The 23,536-nt window shown below is 43.0% G+C and overlaps 1 protein-coding gene across 1 annotated transcript; it reads right to left on the bottom strand.

The window, feature by feature from the left end:
- Positions 1-19,624, bottom strand: Hsd17b7 (hydroxysteroid 17-beta dehydrogenase 7). The gene is made up of 9 exons (XM_059280582.1): positions 19,499-19,624; positions 17,387-17,590; positions 15,901-15,993; positions 14,553-14,667; positions 11,674-11,868; positions 8,984-9,088; positions 8,712-8,768; positions 4,412-4,510; positions 1-1,631 (listed from the first exon to the last, which is right to left on the bottom strand). The coding sequence occupies exons 1-9, from the start codon at positions 19,531-19,533 to the stop codon at positions 1,530-1,532; spliced, it is 1,005 nt and encodes a 334-aa protein (XP_059136565.1). The 5' UTR covers positions 19,534-19,624; the 3' UTR covers positions 1-1,529.
- Positions 19,625-23,536: the final 3,912 nt, after the last annotated feature.

Here is a 23,536-nt window from a genome sequence, read left to right as displayed (position 1 = left end):
GACCTAGAGCCCATAACTCCCCCATTCCACCCTGCAGTGCTCCACAGTCTCCTGGAAATGCTCAGCGAACAAAACCAACTACCTGTCAAAAGGGCCGTGATCAGCCGGTGCCTTACATGGCAGTATCTGGACCTCGGCCTTCTGGGTGCCTGATCTCTAATGAACCTCATCATTCTCTACCAATGAGAGATGTCCACGGTCCACACACATCGTCGATCCTCTCTTCACTGCAAACCCGTGAGCAACAGGGCAAAGGGGTTTCCGTTTACACATGAGAAATGTGAGTTCACCAGGGAGAAGAAGCCTTTTCCAAACGGGGGTTCTGAGGAGATAAAGAATGAAGAAAGGACAGCCCCATGCTAAGCTCCACCCTCGTTACCCAAGGATGCGGGGAGTTGTGCGGTGTGCAGACTGACTCACTCTTGACTGTTATCTTTACAAAAACATCTTGGTCAGCAAAAGGAGGGAAACTTTAATCAGAAAATTTTCATAGCACAAGCTGTAGGGAAATTATATTTATGTATCATCTTTTGGACTTTTATTCAAAATTTTACTGACTTTATTATATCCCAAGTGATAGGATGGCTTTATTTATGATTAAAAAAAATATTCAGCCATCTTTAGCATGTTGATTCATACCAAAGGATGCTCAGGTGTGGCTCTTTAAGTTTTATAGAGAAAAGGTTTGAAAAACTCATCACCCGACACATAAAAATGAACAGTTTCCTTCTATTCCATTGTGTTCCAGGTGCCAGCAGATGAAGGCCTCCTAACAGTTTCTCAGTTTGTTTGTTTTTTTACACTTTTTTGAAACACGAATAAATAATTTTCTGCTATACTTTTAGTTCCAGTGAAATATGGTCACGAAGATAAGCTGTTCATGAATACATCTGCAGACACTAATAAAGACCAGGCTGTTGGCTCCACTACCCGATAAAAACAGAATGTTTTTACAGAGAAGAAATAAACGCACGAGGCCCAAACACACTCACACTTGGTTCCTGAGATTCACTGTGTGCAGTCGCGTGGGGACCGCTCAGAGAGATGACCTGATAAGATTATCCGGAAGCAGCACGTGGAGAAGTGAATAAAGAGAGTAGGAAAATGTTCACAGAGAAAAGACAAGGAGCTGGAATGACTACTCAGTGGCCTTGCCCCTCCTCGCTGGGACTGAAAGGAGGTTCAGGCTGTACCTGTGTCCCAATCACTCAAGAATGATCTACTGCCCTCCCAGTGGCCAGTAGAACAGTGGATGCAGGTGCTCTGCAGAGAGCCCCTAGCAATTCCGAAAGGACACTACTACCCTGGAGGGGATTGACTTGGTTCCTCTACTTTGCCAATCCTTTCTACATGTGTGTACACGCCTGCACACATGCACACACGGAGTCTTGGAGATCATTCTGAAAGACGGGAGCAGAGATCATCACAGCTTGTGGTTTACTACAAAAGCATATCATCCAGCACAATGGAAAGCCACGTGCCCGGCCGGGATGTACAGAAGATATGGGATGCTCTGGAGAATGTCGCCATCAGCTGGGGTGATCGGATTTTTCAGTGGTGATCCTAACACGTTTTTCCAGGTCCAGTAAGGTTTGATAAAATTTTTCAGCGGTGTCTTCATCTACGTCCATCTGGAAAACAAGCACAAAGAGAGATGTCTGCAAAAGAAAAATAAAACAAGCTGCGTGAAAGCAAAGTGAGGGTGTCCATGTGTGTAAGAGAACCGGAAGCTAGGAAGGGGCAGAGAGGGCCGTTCAAGGACAGCTGGAAATACTAGAGAACCTGAGGGCATAAATGCTCATGTAAACTCAGCACTCGCCAAACCTCCCACTGCTTGTAAGATATGAAATGCGAGTCTCCTAGTACCCAACCAACTTCTAAAGGAAAAGGGGAGAAAGGAAATCAAGAGTCCGAATTTCTGTAGACGCTCACCCCCACCCAAAGTGCTTCTGTGTGCGAGAAATAGGAGGCTGTCTTAAGTCACTGTTATTTTGCATTCTTGTTCTTCCTGCAGAAAATCTTACTTTAAACTGATGATAAGAACCACCTTTCGGCTCCTACAGTCAGGCTCTCTTTTTTTCCAAGTCAGCAAACTAGAATCTTCTTACAACTGAAAGGCTAAGGATTAAGGGTACTTTTTAACATTTTGGACCTAACATTTATCCTCATTGAATTCTGTTAGTTCTGTGTTTTGAAATTGGAAATGTTACAGATCTCTCCTGTTTAATCTCACCTTTGTTTCTTAAATTAAATTTAGTCCTTGATGATTCTGCGTTCTTATTACATTCATCCCCACCCTCTCTTCCTGTGTTATCCTCCTCACCCCTCACCCTCACTCCTTGGTCTTCCTGCTTCCTCCCGTTCTGCCTTTGTGTTGTGGCACACTGGCTCTAACCAGGGTGGTCCACACGTGCATGGCTGAGGAGGTCCACTGCAGCAGGGAGCGCTCACCAATGAACACACTGAAGACAACGACTCCCCGTCTTCCAAGATCTATCAGCAGCCACTACTTCCCCATCCTTAACAGAGGGGAAAGCAGGTTTCCCCTCAAATGAACCAAAGGCTAAAATACTTTCTTCAATGCATTTCTTAGAAAAGTTATATGAAATACCTGGGTTTGTAAAATTAAACATTGTCTCCCCTTGATAAGTTAAATCACTCCCTATAAGGTTATAAGATAGCAAATTTACATAAACCCTGAAAGCCCTACCGTGATCTTATTAAATTGCAACAGAGTTTCCCAAAATGTATCGTTTTTAGATGGTAAGGATTGTGAGTTAACCCAAATTTGAGTTTAAAAAACAAGAACAAAAACTCAGAGCATGGAGCATGGTGGTGTTTATCTTCAATCTCAGAACTCAGAAGGCAGAGGCAGGCCGATCCCTGTGATCCACCTCTGCAGGCCAGCCTGGTTAAACAGCCAGTTTGTGCTGGCTAATGTTATATCATCTTGACACAAGCTACAGTCATTTTGGAAAAGAGAACCTCAATTGAGGAAAATAATCCCATGAGACTGGCCTGTGAGCAAGCCTGTGGTACATTCTCTTTGTCAATGAGCGATGTGGGAGAACCCCGTGCCATCCCTGGGATGATGGTCCTGCGTGCTATCTTCAGGAAGCAAAGTGAACAAGCCATGGGGAGGGAGCGAGCCAGTAAGCACCGTTCCTCCATGGCCTGTGCTTCGGTGCCTGACTCCAGGCTCCTGCCCTGGCTTCTCTCAACGTCAGACTGTGACATGCAAGTGTAGGGGCTCAAACAAGCCCTTTCCTCCTCAAGTCGCTTTTGTCATGGTGTTTTATCACAGAACAGAAACCCTAACTAAGACAGAGTTCCAGGCCAGCCAGAGTTACATGGTGAGACCCTGTCTTAAAACAAAACAAAACAACAACAAATAAATAATGCATGCAGTAAAAAAAACAATTTGTAAACTCCAAGATCAACCATGTCACCTCTGTATTGCTTAACTGTTTCAATATCTCAAAGCCATTCCTGGGCTAACACACTGTGGGGAACCCAGCAAGGGAAGACAACAGGAAGTTCAACTCTACCTGCCTGAGGGACCATGTCTCGAAAATGTTCTCAAGTCACTAGCATCCAACACAACATGGATATGAAAGGCTGCTTTTTACTAGCAGGTGACATGGGCAGCAACCCACAAGGCCGGCTGTCACTGGACTCAGGCTGCTGCCAGGGTGACAGGGGTCACTTACTTGCTTCAAATTAGTTGTATTTTATACCAATGCATCCTCAGTAATTGGACAGAGAAAAGCAGGACGCTACAATACCCTTGCCTGTTCTTACAGTCCCAAGTAAATGTTCCCACTCCCCTGCCATGCAATTTTATATGATTTCTCTTAAGATTCGACTTCAAAAGACGAAATACCAATTGATTTTCCCTATTCTACCCCTTGCCTCTTCAAAACATCTGTCCGACAATGCTTATAATAATCCGAAACAGAATGCACATTCCAAGAAATGTTAACGTAGCATTGTAAGATACTCTATGTTCCACACAACTCACGATGTTTTTATTAAGTCTCCACATGAAGCAGCACACTAGGGAAGCAGGTACAATCCCTCACAAAAAGCTTCTATGCTGACAGGGGCAGCTGAGGGTGAGTGCTACACAGAACAGGTATGAGAAATCCCACAACAGGACATAGGACCTGGTCTAAAGAGACAGAAGGTTGAGAACGTGAGACCGGAAGGATGAACGGACATCAACAGGAACACAGGTAAGAACGGCTTAGCAGGAAGAAGATGGCCAAAGTTCTGAGACAGGAGGAAGCAGAAAGCAATAAAACAGACCACGACCACGCCAGAGTGAAGACTCAGGCACACAAGATGGGCGGCTGACTGATCAGCTTCCCAGGCCCAGAGCCTCAGAACCGGACAACATAAACAGACTTACCTTTTGGCCCTTGACATAATTAGTCCCGAAGCCTGTGGTGAAGCTCAGGTATTTGGTCAGAGGATTGAGAGACTCCGGTTTTTGGTGAAAAAGCCACACCTGGGAAGGAAAAGCATGTCAGGGAGAATGCTTCTGCTCCAAGCAAGTGAGACTTGCCGTCAGTACTTTACAGAGCTCCCCCATGAAATCGCAAGATTCGGCCCAGAAAGTACCAGCTAATCTCAGCATCTTTGGAAACTGCTGTCATCTTTTGAAGGGAGAATAAAAGGCAGCGTGCTCCACAGCAGACCGTGAGAGATAGTCTAAGCAAGGAACAAAACACCCCTCACTTCGCCTGTATCTTCTCCCTCAATTCCCACATAAATTCATGTCTCAGACACTGGCTTATTAAGTATCATTCTTGGCACACACCACAACCAAGCACAGCTCGCTGGGATATTTCACCAGTGAGAAGATGCATTATGTCTAAAAGATGTACACAGTATAAAAAGGAGGTCTTCGTCCCTTTCCAATTTTGCAACAACGTAGCTTACATCTCTGGGAGTAACCCACTCTTCTACCATGTGTGGGCATGCAAAGAAACATCTCTGCATTTAGAAACACATATCTTTCTCTCTTAAACGGAAGCATAACACCCAGAAGTTTTCACCTGACCATCCCAAATTCTCAAATCTGTGTACACTGAGCTGTTTCATTTGCTTTTAAAGTACAGAATCCCATCTTGGGTATGGGCTGTAATTTATATGTTCAGCTTTTAATTGAAAGACATATATGCAGTAGACTGCGGTCTTTATGAATACAAACTAAACCACGATGGATGTTGAGTACATCTATAAAAGTAATGCCATAAATGGAAGTTCTTGGTGAAGGGGCATGCGTGCCTTACGATCTGACTCATCTTGCCGTGAGTCTTCACAGAAGCTGCGATGCAGTGTTCTCATGTCCTTATCATCAGCCACCACAGCCCTGTATCAAATGTCCTACTCTTTGCTAATCTGAGCTGAGCTCGGAATTATAGATTTAATATACACTTCTCTTAGCATCAGTGTGACCAAGCATCTTTTCACAAGACTGAAAACGTTCAGAATCTTTGTGTTTGTCTTTTGCCTGTAATTCCAATAAGGGCTGCCTTCCCTTCACTGGGATTCTTGATTAACTAAGAAAATATTTACCTTTGTCTAAGACAGATGTTTGTATTCTACCTTGTACTTCCTTTATAGTGGACTCTGGGATCATGCTAATTTTATTTTGATTTCCACTCTTTCATTAGAGTTTCCACATTTAGATAAACCTTCACATTCTGAAACTTCACATAAATTCCCCATGTTTTCTACTAAGAATTTTTTAATTTTGACATATAAACCTCTTTAACTATCTAGAATATTATTTTGGTGGAAGGCATGAAATAAAGATTATAAACTCCCTTTTGGCTACAACCTTGCTGAAAAAGCCCATCTTTTCCCTCTATCTCTGGTCATTATTATACACTAAATCTCTGTGTGTTTATGGGTCAATTTCTAAACTTTCTATTCTGCCCCATTGAAACATCAGATTATATCTGTTGTCGATTAAAACCTTCTTTTAAAATCTGAAATAGCATGAGTCCTCTGCAATGCCCCTGTGTAGAGGAATTTCTAAACAGTCTTATTAAATAAGAAACACAGAGCCAAAATACAGGGGTAACAGCCAAAGAGATCAGAGAAATAGCAAAGAGCCACAGACCAACCTTAGCTCACCACCACTCTGTAGCTTCCCAAGAGAGAGCTTCTTCCTGTCTAACCTGTGCTTTTATTGCCTTCCTGTTCTGCCTTCTCACTGGCTCTGAGTCCAGCCACATCACTTCCTGTCACTGCCTGTCTATACAGACCTCCAGGTCTCTACGGTTGGTACTGGGATTAAACATGTGGGTCACCATGCTTGGTTGTGTGCTTGACCATACAGAGACTCTGCCTGCCATGTGATCAGATTAAGGGCGTGTGCTACCACCACCTGACTTCTGTTTATGGCTCACTATGACCTCTGATCTCCAGTCAAACTTTATTAACATACAAATAAAATACCACATTTCAGCATAAATAAAATATCACCACACACCTGTTTCCATTTACTGCTCTGATCTTACTGTATATAAAATACAAGTCTAGATGTGTGAAAAACATGCTCAAGGGTTCCAAGCCAGGAACTGGAAAACTTGGATTTGAATGGTAACTATCATGCTTGGCCTGTGCCTTAACTCAAGTTCACACTCCCCTCCTGAGGAGGCAAAACTTACAGAGATTGAAAGAGATCCTAAGTGCTCACATGATGTACTACCATCCCCCACCTCCACCCCTACCAACATCTCCAGACATCAGTGGGTGATGTTTAGGGTGATCCCCTTCTACTCACCTACATTTTAGAAAATTATAGCAAGACCACCATGGGTTTTGTTTTAACATTTATTTGTAGTCTATGGGTGTTTTTCCTGCATGTATGTATATGCCTAAAGAGGCATTAGAAAGAACCCTTGGAAGTGGTTCCTGTAAGGGTGCTGGGAACTGAACCGGGGTCCTCAACTAGAGCAGCAAGTACTATTAACCACTGAGCTATTTCCCCAGCCCTTCACAATGAAGTTTTTGAACTGTGACAAGAGGATCATGGCGTTCATCCTATCCGAATCGCCTGGCCCCTCAGAACCTAGATCTAGTTCCACTCTAGTCAAAGTCAGCTCTAACTACGACAGCCCCAATGGGTCCCAACATTCCCCACCCAATAAAAAGATGTCCTGTTTTCTTGCCTACCTTATGGATTCATTACTTTTCTAAACATAACTCTAAGCTACTTAGTAACAGAGAATTTTTCTCTTCAAAACATACCCCACCATTGATGCTCAATATATATGTGACCCCAAGACAAGACTTTTCACACCATACATGTGCAGAATGAGAAATCCCTAAAGGACTACACATTAACACTTCTTATATCTTGGTAACTACACCAATAGAGTCTAAAAGCACTTGTCTTCATCATCAATTTGTGTCTACACAGAAAAGTACTTGATTCTTTAATGCTTATCATTCCCTTCATGTTTCCCTCAAACTCAATTTGGTCAAGATTTAAGAAGTGGTTGAGCCTGGATAGCACAGTACTAGTCCTCAGGTTTCTAGGATAAAAGTCCTGACTAAGTGGATTGAGTACCACCCTTCCAAACTAAGACAACAGGATTCCAACCGGCTGGCATGAAGAACAGATGGCAAGTCTCTTCTTAGACGAGAATTCTGACCCATAAGTAGAGGTCTATGGAGCTCTGGGGCTCTGAGGAAAGGCATTACTAGTGTACACACAGAAGAAAATAGAAGTGTAGCTCATTGGTGATGCCTGCCATGGACGAGGAAACACACACAGCCAACTGTCAGACATCATTCAAGGAAATCCTATTTTCCTAGTAAGATCCTCTTGTACCTTGATCCTTGATTGTCAAGTACCAAGGGAGGAAGAAGAATCTTTACCTTTTTTCTTGAGATTTATTTTATGTGTGTAAGTGTTTTGTGCAAGTATGTCTGCACCATGTGCATACCAGTTGCCTGTGGAGGTCAGAAAAGGGTGTTGGATCTCCTGAAGCTGGAGAATCAAACTGGGTCATCTACAAGAACAAGTGTTCTTAACCACAGAGCCACCTCTCCGGCTCCAGGAAGAAAAATCTTTACATAAGACAATAGGGCTTATTGCCCTGTTTGTCCCACAAGACACACCTCCCCATGGGAAATCATTCACCAATCACTGCCTTGCTTTAACTGACTCTACAGTGCCCTGCCGCCTTTCCTGCATCTCCTGATGCATCTTGCTTCTATGGAAGTGTGTTTTCTATAGTCATGGTACCCAACATCCCAGCAGATGCTAAATGTCAAACTTCTGATATCTTGTTTGTAAGACGATACCTACCTTAGTCCCAAAAGGAACTTGCTTGTCCACAGAGCTTGTTCCTGTATACCAGCGGTTCTCAGACTTCCTAACGCTGCGAGCCTTTAATACAGTTCCTCATGTTGTGGTGACCTCCAACCAGACAATTATTTTGTTGCTACTTCTAACTGAAATTTTGCTACTGTTATAAATTGTAAAGTAAATATCCGCTATGCAGGATATCTGACATGTGACGCCTGTGAAAGGGTCATTAGATCCCAAAGGAGTCGCGACTCAGAAGTTGAGAACCACTGCCTTAGAGCCTTGGACCCTGACACTGCTCACTGGCATCAGTGGACTTAGCCCTTCTATCACTAAGCCATTTTATAGGCTATGAAACTCCAGGACCGTACGTACGTACCAGTGCTTCGGCTCCATTGTACGGCGTCAAAGTGAAAGCGTTTGTAAAAAAGCGAATCTGACCGAGAAAAAACAACAGGTGTTAGGTGGCTGCTGAGAGCAGCAGCAAAAAGTACATTTTTTTTTCACTTAAATTTAAGAAAGAAAATTTGCATTTATGATTACAGCATTATCAAAAACAAGTCAAATGGAAGTCTGCCACTTAAGAGTTGAATTCTTAATATTTCATAACTCTGAATTAAAAAAAAAAAAAAATAAGTGTTCACCACTTACCAGCCACATCAGCGGCAGGAGCAGTGTCCACACAAAGGGAGGCAGAATTCCGTAGGTCAGGTTGGTCATTACCACCCCTGGGCACACCACACTGGAATACAGACCCTGGGGGCACAGAGGAGAGTCACACTAAGATTTTAATCTGAGGCATAGTGACTCAGTTCAGGGACGCTCAGTAATAAAAGACACACATATATGAGCCGGGAAAACCAGGGGATGGCAAGTTTCCACTGCAGTTGTCCTTGTTGCTTAGTAGGACCATTTAAGTCTAAAATCACTTACTAGGACCAGGAGCAAAAGTTAGCAAGGTGAAGTCTATTCTCAAGAAATTTATAGTTTAAAGAACAGCCAATTTTGACGATGGGAAAGGAAAGTGGGGCCTGATTACCAAGATATTCTATTATTGGCTTAATTAAAGCTCAATTCATCAATCCCAATAAGTATATAACAAGCTTACTGAGTTTAATTCCTGTCTTCAATTAGCTTCTGATTCACTAAATACAGTGGCTAATTTCAAATATACGCTGTTTCTCTATAGCAGAGGTTCTCAATCTGTGCGTTGCAACCCCATGGCAAACCTTTATCTCCAAAAATATTTATATTACGATTCATAACAGTAGCAAAATCACAGTTATGAAGTAGCAACAAAAATAATTTTATGGTTGGGGGTCATCATGACATGAAGAACTGTATTAAAGGGGTCTCAGCATTAGGAAGGTTGAGAACCACTAGTCTAGAGGAACACAGCTGAGTTGGACGCTCTCGGCATCAGGAGGAACAAAGATCTTCAACTCAAGATCTCTACGGCATCAGGAGGAACAAAGATCTTCAACTCAAGATCTCTATGGCATCAGGAGGAACAAAGATCTTCAACTCAAGATCTCTAGCCAGGTCCTTAATGAAGGACTGGTCATTGTGTAAGGACCTATCATATACGTGTGTGTGTGTGTGTGTGTGTGTGTGTGTGTGTGTGTATGTGTGTGTGTGTGTGTGTGTGTGTGTGTGTGTGTGTTGGCAATTATGTATATAAATGCCAATATATATGGCTCTATAAAGAAAACCTCAATTAACACAGAGATTGTGGTAATAAGAATTACCCTGTGCCAACCATATTAAGCCCTACAGCTGTGGAATTAATTTTGCTACATTTTTTATTACTCTTAGAGTGGCCATTCTAACTCATTCTTGCTACTTTTGCTTTCTTACTCTCCTTTTTTCCTTTTAAATAAAAAGTAGGAAATGGCCATACAGAGTAGCTCACTCCTGTAATCCTAGCCCTTGGAAGGAGGCAGAATTTTGAATTTGAGGCTCACCTAAACTACATAACAGTCCAAGGCCAGTCAGAGTTACACAGTGACACCCTGTCTCAAAACACGGGAGCTAGGTTGCTCTGGGGTTGTGGCTCAGCTGAGGGAATGCTTGCCTAGCATGTGTAAAATCAGGTGTAGTGGTGTGCACCATCACCAGCTATACACCAAGTTTGAGGCCGGCCTGGGATACACAAGATGCTGAAGAAGGACAGGGAGACAGAGAGAGAAGACAGAAACCCATAACTGGAGAGCTGAGGTCATAGCTCACATGGTACAGCACCATGCGCAAAGCCCCAGGTTTCATCCCCAGCACCAAAAAAACCTAAAACAATGATTAATTTGTTGAAAAAGTAAAACCAAAAGTATGGAAAATATCATTAGAAAGGCTTCAAATGGAATCCCACAATGTAACTCTTTCTAATTCTTTCTTGGGAATGCCAAGAAAGAAAAATCATGGGCTGAAAACAAATTCTAGAAGACTTTAAGACAGAGCTGCATCAGCTTAATTGCTCTCGCTCTCTTTTTAAAAAGATAAAATCCCACACCTTACTTGACAACGAAAATGTAAATAAAATCCCAGAGTTTTTTATGGAACATGGAACAACTTTAGCTTGACCCTGCCTTCGAAAAAGGGAGTGTCGACAGGATTTGGAAGCAGCTGCGGCAGGTTTTAAACATCTCAAAAATGTTAGAAGGAAAACTCACAGTTGGACCAACACCCTGCCTCCAAGCTGTAATGACAACCAGAAAGTGCCCATGGGAAAGACAAGAATTCCTGTCAGGATTTTGGACCTGGGCAATCAGTTACTACACAGCAGCAGTGACTTGCAGGTGACCATGGTCAGTAGGAGCCAGCATGACTGATAAGGGTTAGTTTCCCCTTTATAACACCTTCCTCAATCTGTATCCTTACAGAAACAGAGCTATGGAGTCTTATCATCATCTTCCAGAAGGTTTATAACATCTGGTTGCTTTTTAGTCATTGGCATGACAGAGACTAAAAGGTATGAGGCTTAGTAGGGAGAAGTCAGCCAGCCCTGCACTCCACGGTAAGCGCTGCCATTCACGAGTCATGTGACCTTTGAGAGTTCTCATCTGAAAACTGGAATAGTAAGAGCTACCCAGCTGCAGTGGGGAAGACACTCAATGACATACACAGGAGGAGTAGAGCACCGGAAGTACTTAGTCAGGGGCTGCTCTGTCAGCAGAGGGCAGAGTTCCTGAAGAACGCAGAACAGTAAATCAACTGCATATTCCTAAAAGGACCGGAGCTGTTTATCTCTCCCCTAAGGCTTTTGTTACGAAAGTAAGCGGAAGTCAGCCTTGCTCTAGAAATTGCGACTCTGATGGTTAGCTTCTGTATCTTGAGACAGGCCTTGCCTTCTGGTTGAAATTCCTGTTCAAAGCCACGTTCAGGAGGTCGGTGGCGTATTTGGAAGAGCTGTAGGGTTCCTGGCCTTTGATGTGCTGGATGTCCTCAAGACTGAAGTTAGATTTCTTTGCATTGCGAGAGGAGGTCCAGATGAGCTGAGAGGGCCTGTCTGTGTGGCAGAGAAGAGGTTCCAATTCCCGAATCTGAGTGAAGAAGACACAGAATAAAAGGCATCACAATCCACTGAGGGGTATATGCTAACAATGTAAAACTATCGTGTATGTATACTGGAATTCAACAGTAAATGGATGGGGATATGGCGGCAAGAAACAGGTTTCTTGTTGTTGCAAGAGGAAGAAGCTAAAAGGATTACAGGCAGCAATGAATTAGGGTTAGAGACATCAGTATTTCCTCATGGTGGATTGGCTACATCCATGTATAGCTATGCATACACCCGTGAGTTTGTAAACACACATTCATCTCCTTGGTTTATTAGCTGAGAGGGCCTAGAGCTATTCATATCTCAGTAGCAATAAGCACCAGATCTTCATTTCTAATAAGTTTATCTTGGTTACATTATAAAACGAAAGAAGAAAAACTTGTAGGGTTAATCATATAAATACATCTAATCACCATTCCACGCCAGTAGTATATGTTACAGAAACTAAAGAGAGAATTTTTTTTTTCCAGAGACAGGTTTTCTCTGTGTAGCCCTGGCTATCCTAGAACTTGCTCTATAGACCAGGCTGGCCTCAAACTCAAAGACTCACAGAGATTCACCTGCCTCTGTCTCCTGAGTGCTGGAATTAAAAGCATGCACCACCACCACTCAGCTGAGAAATATCATTTTCAATGAAAAACTCTGATGTAGAAAATATATAACCATGAGTCTACATGAATACAAAATTAATTGAATATTTTAAAAAAATAGAAGAGAGAAATTTTCCTGAAAGAAAAATTTCAAACAATTTCTGTAGATTATCCATCTTTAAGAAATTGAAGTTCAACTCCTTCGGTGTGGGTTACACCCAGTAACTTTCTTCTTCCTATGGAGAAGGAAGCATGACTTCACAGTAGAGAAGCCTGACAAACCACCTCAAGCCAGGTGATCAAGGTCAACCTGGAAAGGTCATAAACTGTTGTCATCATTCTGAACCAGGCTCTCACTACGCTCTACACTATGCACTGTGTAGCACAGGCTGGCTCTGAATTCTCAATCTTCCTGCCTCTGTCTCCCAAGTGCTGGGATTACAAGCATGTGCCAAACATGCCTTGCCTGGGAATATGTACTCTTGATATGAGGTGATGAGAAAGGCACTTAATATAGACAGTTGCCAAAAACATTCTGCAGTCAAACCATGAGACAAACATCAGAGAAATCTAAATGAGAGACAGTCTGTGAAAAGCCTGGGTAGCAAGCTCATGAACTGTAAAGGTCATCAAAAACAAGGCAAGTCTGTGAAATTCCCACAACAAAGAACCTAAGCAGCCTTGACTATTAAATGCAATGTGGTGCCCTGGATTGAATCCCAGAGCTGATAATGAGACTTCAGAAAACTGGCAACTTAAGTTAGTATAGACTTTACTTAATAACATATCAGTACTGTATCATGTATTTTGACAAATGTACCATACTGATATAAAAGGCTAATGAAAGAAGAAACTGAATACAGGATGTACAAGAACTCTCTGTACTATCTTTGCAAAGGTTTTGTAAATCTACAACTATTGGAAAACATTAGTTCATTAAAGAAAAATTTACCAGCATAGCTTCCAGATGTGTCTCATGCCGCAGCGGACAAATAAGTCAAATTTAATCAGGAAAAGTCCCCATACATGAAACCAAGTCAGTCATCCACTCCTAAGCAACAATACCTCACTCAACCTGGAGCTCACAAAAAGAATCCCCACTCTTTATAACGACCATTACTATCTGGTCATTATTTTTATATGCTAATCAAAGTAGTGATGGATCTGTTTGTTCAATTACACATGAACCCTGAATTCAAGTTTGTGTTTCATGAACTGTGGTCAGATTCCTAAACCTAACTGAAGTAGAAGGCATTGAAATCACGGCTGTAGAATCATTTTATGTGGTAAGTGGGTTCTGACACCCCTAATGACATGTCTGCCTTACATAAAGACATACTAGGACACCTGTGATAACTGCCCCATGACCACAGCTCTCATTTGCTTTCCTAACAATTTAACTCTATAAACAGAAGATTCATCAAAACGTAAGACTATTAATATTATTAATGAATGAATCCTCTATCATTAGCACTTTTTTATTTTAATATTGTCTGTTTATTTGTTGGCTTGTTGGCTTGTTTTGAGAAAGGGGCTCACACTGTAGCCCCACATGGCCTCAATTTGCAGCTATCCTTCCTCTGCCTACGTGTTGGGACACAGGTATGAGCCATCACTTCTCAATTACTGTGAAAGCTGTCCCATAGAGTGAGCCAGAGGCAACGTCACCAAACACACTAGATAAGTCACACAGCTCATGCTGAATCCGCTATAAATGCCTAGAACTGTCCTTCCGAGTATGGGCACTTAAGAAGAAACCAAGATAAGTCAAATCTGTGTCTACTGACAGCATGCTCACTATCCCGGGCCGTCTGAAGCCAAGCCCAGTCTGTAGAACTCCTTAGAACAGAACTAATGTTCTTTTTCTGCTGTGTATGTACATTGTTTCCAAAGGTGACTGGGTATCTGGCAATCCACCTCCTCCGTTCTCTATTCTGAGGCCAGTGATCAGATTTAAACACTCAAAGATTTAACGCTAACCATAAACTAAGGAGTTTCACAAAACAGTCGTGTGTCCATACATGCCCTCAGGATCACAGTATTAAGTATGGAATTAGTATGACCCAAGCCTTTTTACCAGGATAAAGTGGCCAAAGAGATTGGTTTCAAACACCTCCTGGAACCCGTCAGCAGTGACCTTGTCATTCTGGGTCAACAGTCCTTCTGCTGTGGAGAACACATGAACCACATTTCTGAAATAGCAGAAGACAATAGTGTGATTTTTAACATTCCTGTAACTGAAAATACTAAAGATGTCTCACACACACACACACACACACACACACACACACACACACACACACCTTCTTTGGTTCTATAATGACAAAATGCCAATTTCCTGGACATTTGTGAGTATTAAATGAGTTCTAAATGCTTCTCGCCCCCCAAATTCACAGGTGTACTTAACATGCTTTCCTGTCCCCCCCCCATCGGATTACATGTCAACTACTCTTAGGCAATCACAGCTATGCCCATGAGAAAAAGTCTTCACCCACAGAAGTGTGTTTAATTACTGAAAAAAATTAAGCAGGTTGTCTTTTTCACTAGGAATTCTAAGAGCATCAAACAAACAGAGTGTGTCTTGCTATGAGATCAGCTTAGTAGTGGGATTTGTGCATGTTATTTTCATGGAAGAAAAGTAAAAAGGAAGTGAATACACATCCCACATCAAAAATCTCTATTAATAAATGCACTGGGTTGCAAACAAGACTTATTTCTGACTCTGGTTTGTGGTTAGCTTTGAAAGCCACTACACTCGTGTGTATCAAGATCCTCTCAGGCAGACCCTGGTTCTCTGCATCCCCTCAGCGTATTGGTCAGAGTGGCTGACACACACCGCGAGGCATCTTCCCATGCAGCCTGATAGGTGCTGGAGGCTGGCTAAGAATACCACCTTATTTAGACAAATTCCGCCAGGAGCCCATTCAGCCAAATCAAAAGCTGAGGGGCCATCTGATGAGATGTAATGTTCCAGAGTTAGAACATTATAAAAACCATGACAACATGCAGTGTTCTCCACAAAGATGAGTACTTGACATGTCTACTATGGTACCAGCTCCAGCTCCTCCTGTCTGTATATCTTCATTCTCCTCAGCATCCCCTGACTCAACATACACACCAAAGGCAAAGACCACGGCAGCAAAATGAATGCCTTCCTTGCAATCAGTTCGTCTAGACCAGGGGTTCTCAACCTTCCTACTTGCTGCGACCCTTTAATACAGTCCCTCATGTTGTGGTGACATCCCCAACCATAAAATTATTTTCATTGCAATTTCATAAATGTAATTTTGCTAATGTTATGAACTGTAATATAAATATCTGATTAGGCAGGTTATCTGACATGCGACCCCTGTGAAAGGGTCATTTGAGCCCCCCCCCCCTCCCAAACGGCTCATGACTCACAGGATCTGGAACATGATAATTACCTTGAAAAGATGCTAAAGATAAAGGCTTTGATATTTAGCTGGGGATTAGGCATGATCCCCGCATTCAGATACAAGTAGTCTAGTCTTTGAAACCTACAAGCAAAATGCCAAAATGACATCATTAGAAAAGATGACACAAAACTGCACTCCACCACTAGAATACAGAAGGTCAAAGGACAGAAAACGCTTTCTGAACCAATTAAGATGGCCACACAGGCTATGTAACACCAGGGTTAAGACAGTTCTTTTTCAACAGTTTCTCTAGCCACCATGAGTATCTTTGCTCTGGGTGGTTTCAATGGGCTTTTGAGTTAAATCTCTATATGAGAATCCAACTATGGCCCACCAATCAGGCACTGAAGTACCCTCTACCAAACCCACCTTCCTCCTCCTCCAGTAACTTTTACAAAGTTATTGCCCTTTTTGCCAGTTCACATCTGCCATAGTTGACAAATTAAATTTACAGAATGTATAGAGCAGGCCTGACTTGACCTATCTGTGCTAAGATCTGGATGGCCTGGTAGCTACCAAAACAGAAGACCCAAGTGGAAACCACCCTGTGTTCATAGCCAGGGGCTATGTATCATAAACTGATTTAAGTCACTCTCATCCCCCGAAACTGTAAATGCCCTGTGGGGTTTAGGTATTCTCAGTGGGCTTGATCCAGAATACACGTCATGGAGGAGCTGAGAAATGCAGACTCGAGTGAGCCTTTTCAGTTTTGAAACTTCATAAGCCTTAATACGAATACATCCCTTTGGAACTTGGATCAAAGCAGGCAGGACGTGCTCCCATGATACTCAGGCAACATCCATGCTCAGAGTATCTCCCAGAATCCTAGGCACCATACTGTGTCCTCTATGTAACCCAGGATAGACCCACAGCTATTAAAACTGGACCTTGACATATATACTTGGTTGACAATATGGATTATGCACGAGCATTTCTTGACCATGCTATCGAATAACCATACGATTCCAATTATTAAAATGACGATTTGAAGTAATGACATTGTTGCCACTATAACCACCACTCATCATGCAAGTGAAGCCAGTGGCACCTCAGATTAATTATCCCATTATCTAACTTACAAACTTCAGTAACAGTAACTTATTTTGCTAGTCATGAAGAAGCAATGCTTAGTAAAATGTGGAAATTAAGCTCTGGCTTCAATCAAACAATATAATTAGTGTATTCAAAGGTGAAAGGATTGCCGTAGTGTCTCTATCTAGATAAAAACAGCATCAGCATTTCTTATGAGTTCTAACCAAACAGAATACTGTAGGTGGAAAGACCTGGTACCAGACACAATGATGCATTTGCCAACTTGAAAGGGTACTTCCAAGCTCTCTGGGCTCTAAGGTCACTCCCTCAGCACAGCTCATTTTACAGTACACCTTCCCATAGTTCCCTGTCCTTTCTCATTTGATTAAAATGTAACGCTGCACTACCACAGGAGAAAGCAACCTGTCCAAAGGAGACATACTTTTGCTTGACTTCCTTTGCACCCCGGACCACCGACTGCAGGCTGCTGACATCCATCTGCACAATGGTGACTTCGGCGGAGGGGTGAGAGGCCAGCAGGGCACCACGAGCAGCTCTTGCTTTGCTCAGGTTCCTACATGCCAAACACAGGTGGAGCTCATCATCTTCTGCCAGCAGTCGTTTGCAAAGGGCTAGCCCAATGCCACTGAGAAGACAATTCAGGCACAGTGCATGAGTTCATTGAAATGGTCCTCAATCAAGGCATCTCTCTCTGGCTCAGAAACCTGACTGTGTCAACATGAGCTCCCATGAGAAGTCCAGGCAGACAGAAAATAACCAAACATTATGTGTCGGAAGGAACCAGCCCCATAAGTCATTTGATTAGACTCACATCCAGTTGCTCCCCTCTAAAATAGTTCAATGACACAGGATTGTAGGGTTTGGGGCACCTGTTACGCTGTGGTTTACATCCCCAGCAAATGCTGTGAAGAGGATCTTATTAGCTGTTTATTACGTCCCCATTTTCTTTTTTTTTCTTTTTTTTTTTTTTTTTTTTGGTTTTTTCGAGACAGGGTTTCTCTGTGTAGCTTTGCGCCTTTCCTGGAACTCACTTGGGAGCCCAGGCTGGCCTCGAACTCACAGAGATCCGCCTGGCTCTGCCTCCGAGTGCTGGGATTAAAGGTGTGCGCCACCACCGCCCGGCACATCCCCATTTTCTTGTGCTGTCTAGGTCCCTCAAAGGCAAGCGTCCTACCTCCTCCTGGTATTGTTGCTACTAGGACAACTGTAAATCCTGATAAGTGAACAGAGGAGCTTTTGCGTCGATCCCCTGCCCCCAAGGAGAAAGCAGAGCAGCATGGCAGGAGGTTAAATCCCCATCAACTACTAAAGTACAGCTGAATAAACAAGAGAAAGAAAAAGCCTTCAGTGCAAGTAGACAGAAAGGAATACAAATCGGATGGAGAAGGAGACCGAGAAGCTGGGATGTGAAGCATAGTTCACAGAGGCTGTAGAGACACTAGGTCAGAAAGAGCAGTATGAAAGTGCCCAGCAGATGGGGCCAGTTGCTGGGAGCAATGACATCCTGGGTACTACTAAATTCTCATGCAGACTGCCAGCAAATAGAACCCCAGTGTGAGTCGGGGGCTCACATAATCTGGTAGCCCTTCCAGGAGGATCAAACATATACGGGCCTATTCATCCTCACTTCAAAATAGCAGACCTTTAGTATAAATACACAATTGCACATACCACAATATATATCAAAGAAACTCAAGATCAGACCTGACTTCTATATGCACCTTCCACAAAAAAACAAAACAAAAAAACAAAAACAAAAACAAACCAAAAAAACCCCACCAAGACCAGTTGACCCAAAGGAGAGGACATGCTAACAAAAAGTCCAAGAGAGACCCCTCCTACACTGGCTTAGTTAATATGGCCATGGTTAGATCAATATTAATTCCTCAAAAATAACCATGTCACCAGCCGGGGGAAAGGTTGGTCGGTCTCATCTTCCGCACACTCTTCGTGGACAAATAAGAAGTCTAGTAGGCAATAAGTAGGCCAAGGGTCAAACCAACAAGCCTGGAATATCTATGAACTGGTGACTGCATTAGGACAAGCCTTAACAGGAAACGACTGATCGTTTTGAGTGTTCCTGGGGAAGAGTACGCGAAGTGTGCTGCAGGAATGAGATCTCCCCATTGTCCTAAAGCCCATGGATGCTGGCATTTAAACACCCGGAGTGTAAGACACGCCGCGTGTTTAGGGTTAAAGTGAACCGTGGGCAGCTACAGTAACTACTAGAGACTGGGTCACTGATAGGGCGACGGCGGAGTCTGAATGAAACTGCCAGGTCTCTTGAGTGCACAGGCTCAGCATCACTGCCAGGCTGATCAGTAACTCGCGCTCTAGTTTTCCTTTCTACTGTCATGTTTAATTCAAAGAGCCAGTAACCGAGGACCCAGAGAGGCGAGCACGACCACACCTCTTGGGAGGCCCAAAGCAGGGCAGGGAGGGTCTCTTCCGAACTAAAGTGAGTCCAGGGTCACCGACCTGCGCTTCCCCGCACCCTGGAACTTAGCCTGCGGGGTTCCGCAGGCGGCCTCACCTGCTTGCCCCGGTGATCAAAGCCACCTTCCGCATCGTGCACGGCTCGCAGCAGAGTTAATCTGCACCTGCGACCTCAGCAGCTCACAGCCGGGACCACGGTCCGTGCCCTCGTGCACCACGACCAATCAAGACTCGTCCAGGCCCCGCCTCTGCTTGCGTCATCCGTCCCCGCCTAGGGCCAGCCAATTGCAGCACGGCATCCTCTCTCCACGCCGGGGCCGGGTGGGGTGAGATAGGCCGAGGGGCGGAGCCGCGTGACACAGAGGTCCCCGCCAATCCAGGCAGTCCCCGCCCCCAGTTTGCAGGAGGTGTCACCGTGGGGCGGGGTCTTTGTTCCCAGTGAGGCGAGCGGGCCGGCAGAACTGGAAGCTTTACTGGGATGCTGGGAGAGGGTGGGGTGCAGGAACCCAAGTCCAAGGTTACTTCCGATCCTTCTCTAAAGCATGATCTTTGAGGAAAGGAACATGGGTTTTATTGTGTTTTAGTTATGTCCAGTCACGGGTAAATTAGCAGTTTCCGGGCTCTGAATGTGGAATGGAAATGAACTTAGAACTCTTAAAGGAATGTGTACTGTCATCCGCCGTCAGTGCCCTGTAAAGGGCCTTTTTTTTTTTTTTTTTTTTTTTGGTCGTCAAGCCATCCCAGATGAGTATTTAGGGGAGGAGGAGGTGTGCGGCGGGGAGGAAGCTAGGAAGTGAGGGAGTGAAGGGCAAATGCATATAAATTACAACTCCCAGTTTTAATTAAGTTCAATTCCTATAAAAGTACCTGGTACAGCTATTATAATCCTTTTTCCAGCTTTCGCTCTTTATAGATGCTTAAAAGTCCCGAGTAACATTGAGTAGAAGTACTAATACTTATACATAGCACAACCGAACAAACTGCATACCTCTTTCAAAGCTGTGATGACTATGGGTAGCAGCGATCCTAAATGATGGAAATCATCTTCTCTGGGTTTGATCTTTATGTTTTGATTATTGATACCAACTAAATGCTGAAAGTTAACATGGAGTTTTGATCAGTTCTTCAAAGATGGTATCTTAACAGTATTTTCTAAAAGCCTTTGAGTAAAATTCTCCCTGATCTTGAGGTTCTAGACCTAAAGGATCCTTTTTGTTGTGGTTGTTTTGTTTTTGGAGATAGGGTTTTTTTTGTGTGTGTGTAGCTTTGGCTGTCCTGGATGGAACTAGCTCTGTAGACCAGAGATCTGCCCATCTCTGCCTCCAGAATGCTGCGATTAAAGGCATGTGCCACCACCTCCCGGCTCCAAATGATCCTTTTAAACCCTGGAGTGCAGGGGTGACATGTAAGAGAGCAGAGAGAACTATGTGGCTCTTTCAAAGAAAACCCATTTCTTCAAAGAAATCAGCGAGCATAGAGTCTAGAGCCAAGCAGCTGTATCCAAACTGCAACTATGAAAGCAACATAAAACTGTAAACATAATTAAAATATGAGGTTTATTTTGAGATTTTTTTTTAAGCTCTATCGTGTAGTTCTTAGTGTGAACTTTGTCCATGAAAACATCATATCACAATGACAGGTTGGGTGTGTTAGCTAGGGTTTCAGCCTCACCACAGTCTCAGATGAGAATCGGTGTAGGAGCAGCTTTGAATTACATGATGCCCAGAAGACTTCAGAGAAAATCTCTCCTTCTCCCTCTTATCACTTCCATCCTAGCCCAGTGTGGAAATCTGGGTGTTTTTCTTTTGTTCTACTGAAGTTGCTGCTTCCAACGCCCTGTGACCTCCAAGGGATGGACTGGACTGTTAGACTAGAATGTTTTATTTCAAAAATAAGTTGTCGCAGGGAGGACACAACCCCAAAACATTTGGAATATATTTTAATCCATAGCCGAGCTGGTTGTTTGTTTTTTCATCACTCCAAACTCCTCTTGGGTTTGCATTGTTCAAGGGCTTCTTCTGTTGGGTATCAGAACAGTGTGGTACACAGTGAGTCTACCTATCACTGACAAGCTTTGGTATATGAGTTGAATAGTAGGTGTAGCAACTCTATCATTATTCATGCCCACATATAATAAATGTGTCTCTACCCTAAGTTCTGACACTGATCTCTGATTCTTTTTATTGTACAGTAGACAAGGATGAGTGAAGTCTCTTTTGCTCCAATAATAGAGCGTTCTTGGTCCTTATACACTTTCCCAGAGTTGCCTGCCTCTAATTTGCAAACAGGACTAAAGAACAACTGCTAGTTGGGGCTGTGTGACTTCTCTTGTTCGTATTTTTCACCCCTCTTCCCTAGAAATAATGCATTCAATCTGGCCCAAAACTAACTCGGGATTTTACCCAATTCATTATGGTAAACAGTCAAATGTTACCCTGTGTAGGCTCCAAGCACCACAGAAGAGAACAATTTACAGACCTGTGGTCACTTCTTCTTCAAATGGGAAATAAATATAAAACTATACATGGAAATTAGTTTCCTTGTTCTCTGCAACTTAACCAAGCCCCTGCACGTTGCTGATGGAAAACTGAGTGGACATAATTTCCATCCTCAGTAACAACCTATGTATTAGATATATGAATAACTTGTCTGTGTGTTTATGTATGGATGTATGCAAATCACCACTCATATCTGCCTTTAAGCCTTGGCAATAGGGGTTGACAGCAGAATATATCTCTCTGAACATCTCCAATCCCCTTGTTTCCTTTTCTTCCGTCCAAATTCAACCACTCAGATGCATGAATTCCTGGTCTTGGGTCCTGGAATCCTGGACATTGTAGAGACAGAAAGAGCAATCATGAATACTCTGTTTATTCTTGGAGCATTTGTACCCATTCTCTTCTTATCTGCTGTGACAAGTGCTGGAAGAAGTGTGCTCATGGTACTCGAAACCTGTTCTGCAGGCTGATGTAAGGTGTGCTTCGAGTCATTCCATTTTAATCTCTATTGTGAAGTTTGAGTCTAGATTCCAGTTGTATACAGTTTTGTTGGTTTGTGCTTGTGTGATCGGCTACCTGAGACAGACCATGTTTGGATTTAGCAGCGGTTTCTCTTCCAAAAAACAAGCAAGCAAACAAACAAAAACCAAAAAAAAAAAAAAAAAAAAAAACCCCTCTGTAGCAATGACAATAAAGGTTCTCCAGATGACAATGGAAACGCTGGACTCAGGTTCCCAGACAGGCACAATAGTATGAAGATATGAAATCACGGTGTCTACTATATTTAGATATGTCAGAGACATAGCTGTGTTAGCTAATATCAAACAGAAGCCTTTTCACATGCCCCGCCCCCTTACCAGATAGCCCTAATAAACATGTCCAGACTGCATGCACCTGTAGCTCTTTCCCTATATCTCATCACTACTCCACACACAGTGTAAGGAGGAAAGGTAACAGAGACCACCAGAACTGTTACTGCTTAGACAGAAAGAAGACTCCATCAGCAGCATGACTCTTTAATCACTGTTATTTACAACTTATCATCCAACAGACTTACAGAGAATAAATAAAGAAAATATACAATGGGCATCAAGTTCTATTCCTTTTTCTAATACAGAAGATTTCTATATATATTCTATTTTAGAGTGACTATGATAGTTTTAAGCAGAAATTAAATCCACTTATTGTTTAGCCCTTAACAAGGCACATATCCACCACAGCCTGTTGAACAAAGCCCAGATGTTGCCTCATCATATAAGAGTCCACCATATTGCTGCAGGAAGTCAGTCCTCAGGAACAGTTATCAGACATCCAGCTAGAAGAGGTGAATCTTTAAACAGCAAAGAATGATTCAGGTGAATAGTTAGATTACAAACCTTCCGTGTGTCTGCAGGAATGCTCCCAATTTTCCCTGTTATACCAAGCCTCTTTTTAAGAAAACACATTTGCACTGATAGCAACTGCCTGTGCTTTCCTCTGTTTTCTTGACATACAGTTGTGATTGCAGATCAGCCTTGGAACTTGTATCTGTTCTCCTATATGACCAGTAAAGGTACTGGCAAGGTGCCTGTTGGAAAAACTAAATGAATAGCTCATTTCAGAAGAGCTAGATTTGGGGCCAGAGTCTGCTCTCTGCC

The sequence above is a fragment of the Peromyscus eremicus genome, chromosome 15 (genome assembly GCF_949786415.1).
Source record: "Peromyscus eremicus chromosome 15, PerEre_H2_v1, whole genome shotgun sequence".
Lineage (NCBI taxonomy): Eukaryota > Metazoa > Chordata > Mammalia > Rodentia > Cricetidae > Peromyscus > Peromyscus eremicus.
This window is presented reverse-complemented; position numbering and strand designations above follow the sequence as displayed.

Bases quoted from the DNA above. Each gene is read 5' to 3' on its own strand.
- Hsd17b7 (XM_059280582.1), bottom strand. From the start codon at position 19,533: ATGCGGAAGGTGGCTTTGATCACCGGGGCAAGCAG. The intron at 15,994-17,386 runs GTATGTCTCCTT...TTTTGCTTGTAG, and splicing joins GCAAAGGAAGTCAAGCAAAA to GTTTCAAAGACTAGACTACT. The intron at 9,089-11,673 runs GCAAGGCCTGTC...CTGTGCCCCCAG, and splicing joins ACAGGAATTTCAACCAGAAG to GGTCTGTATTCCAGTGTGGT.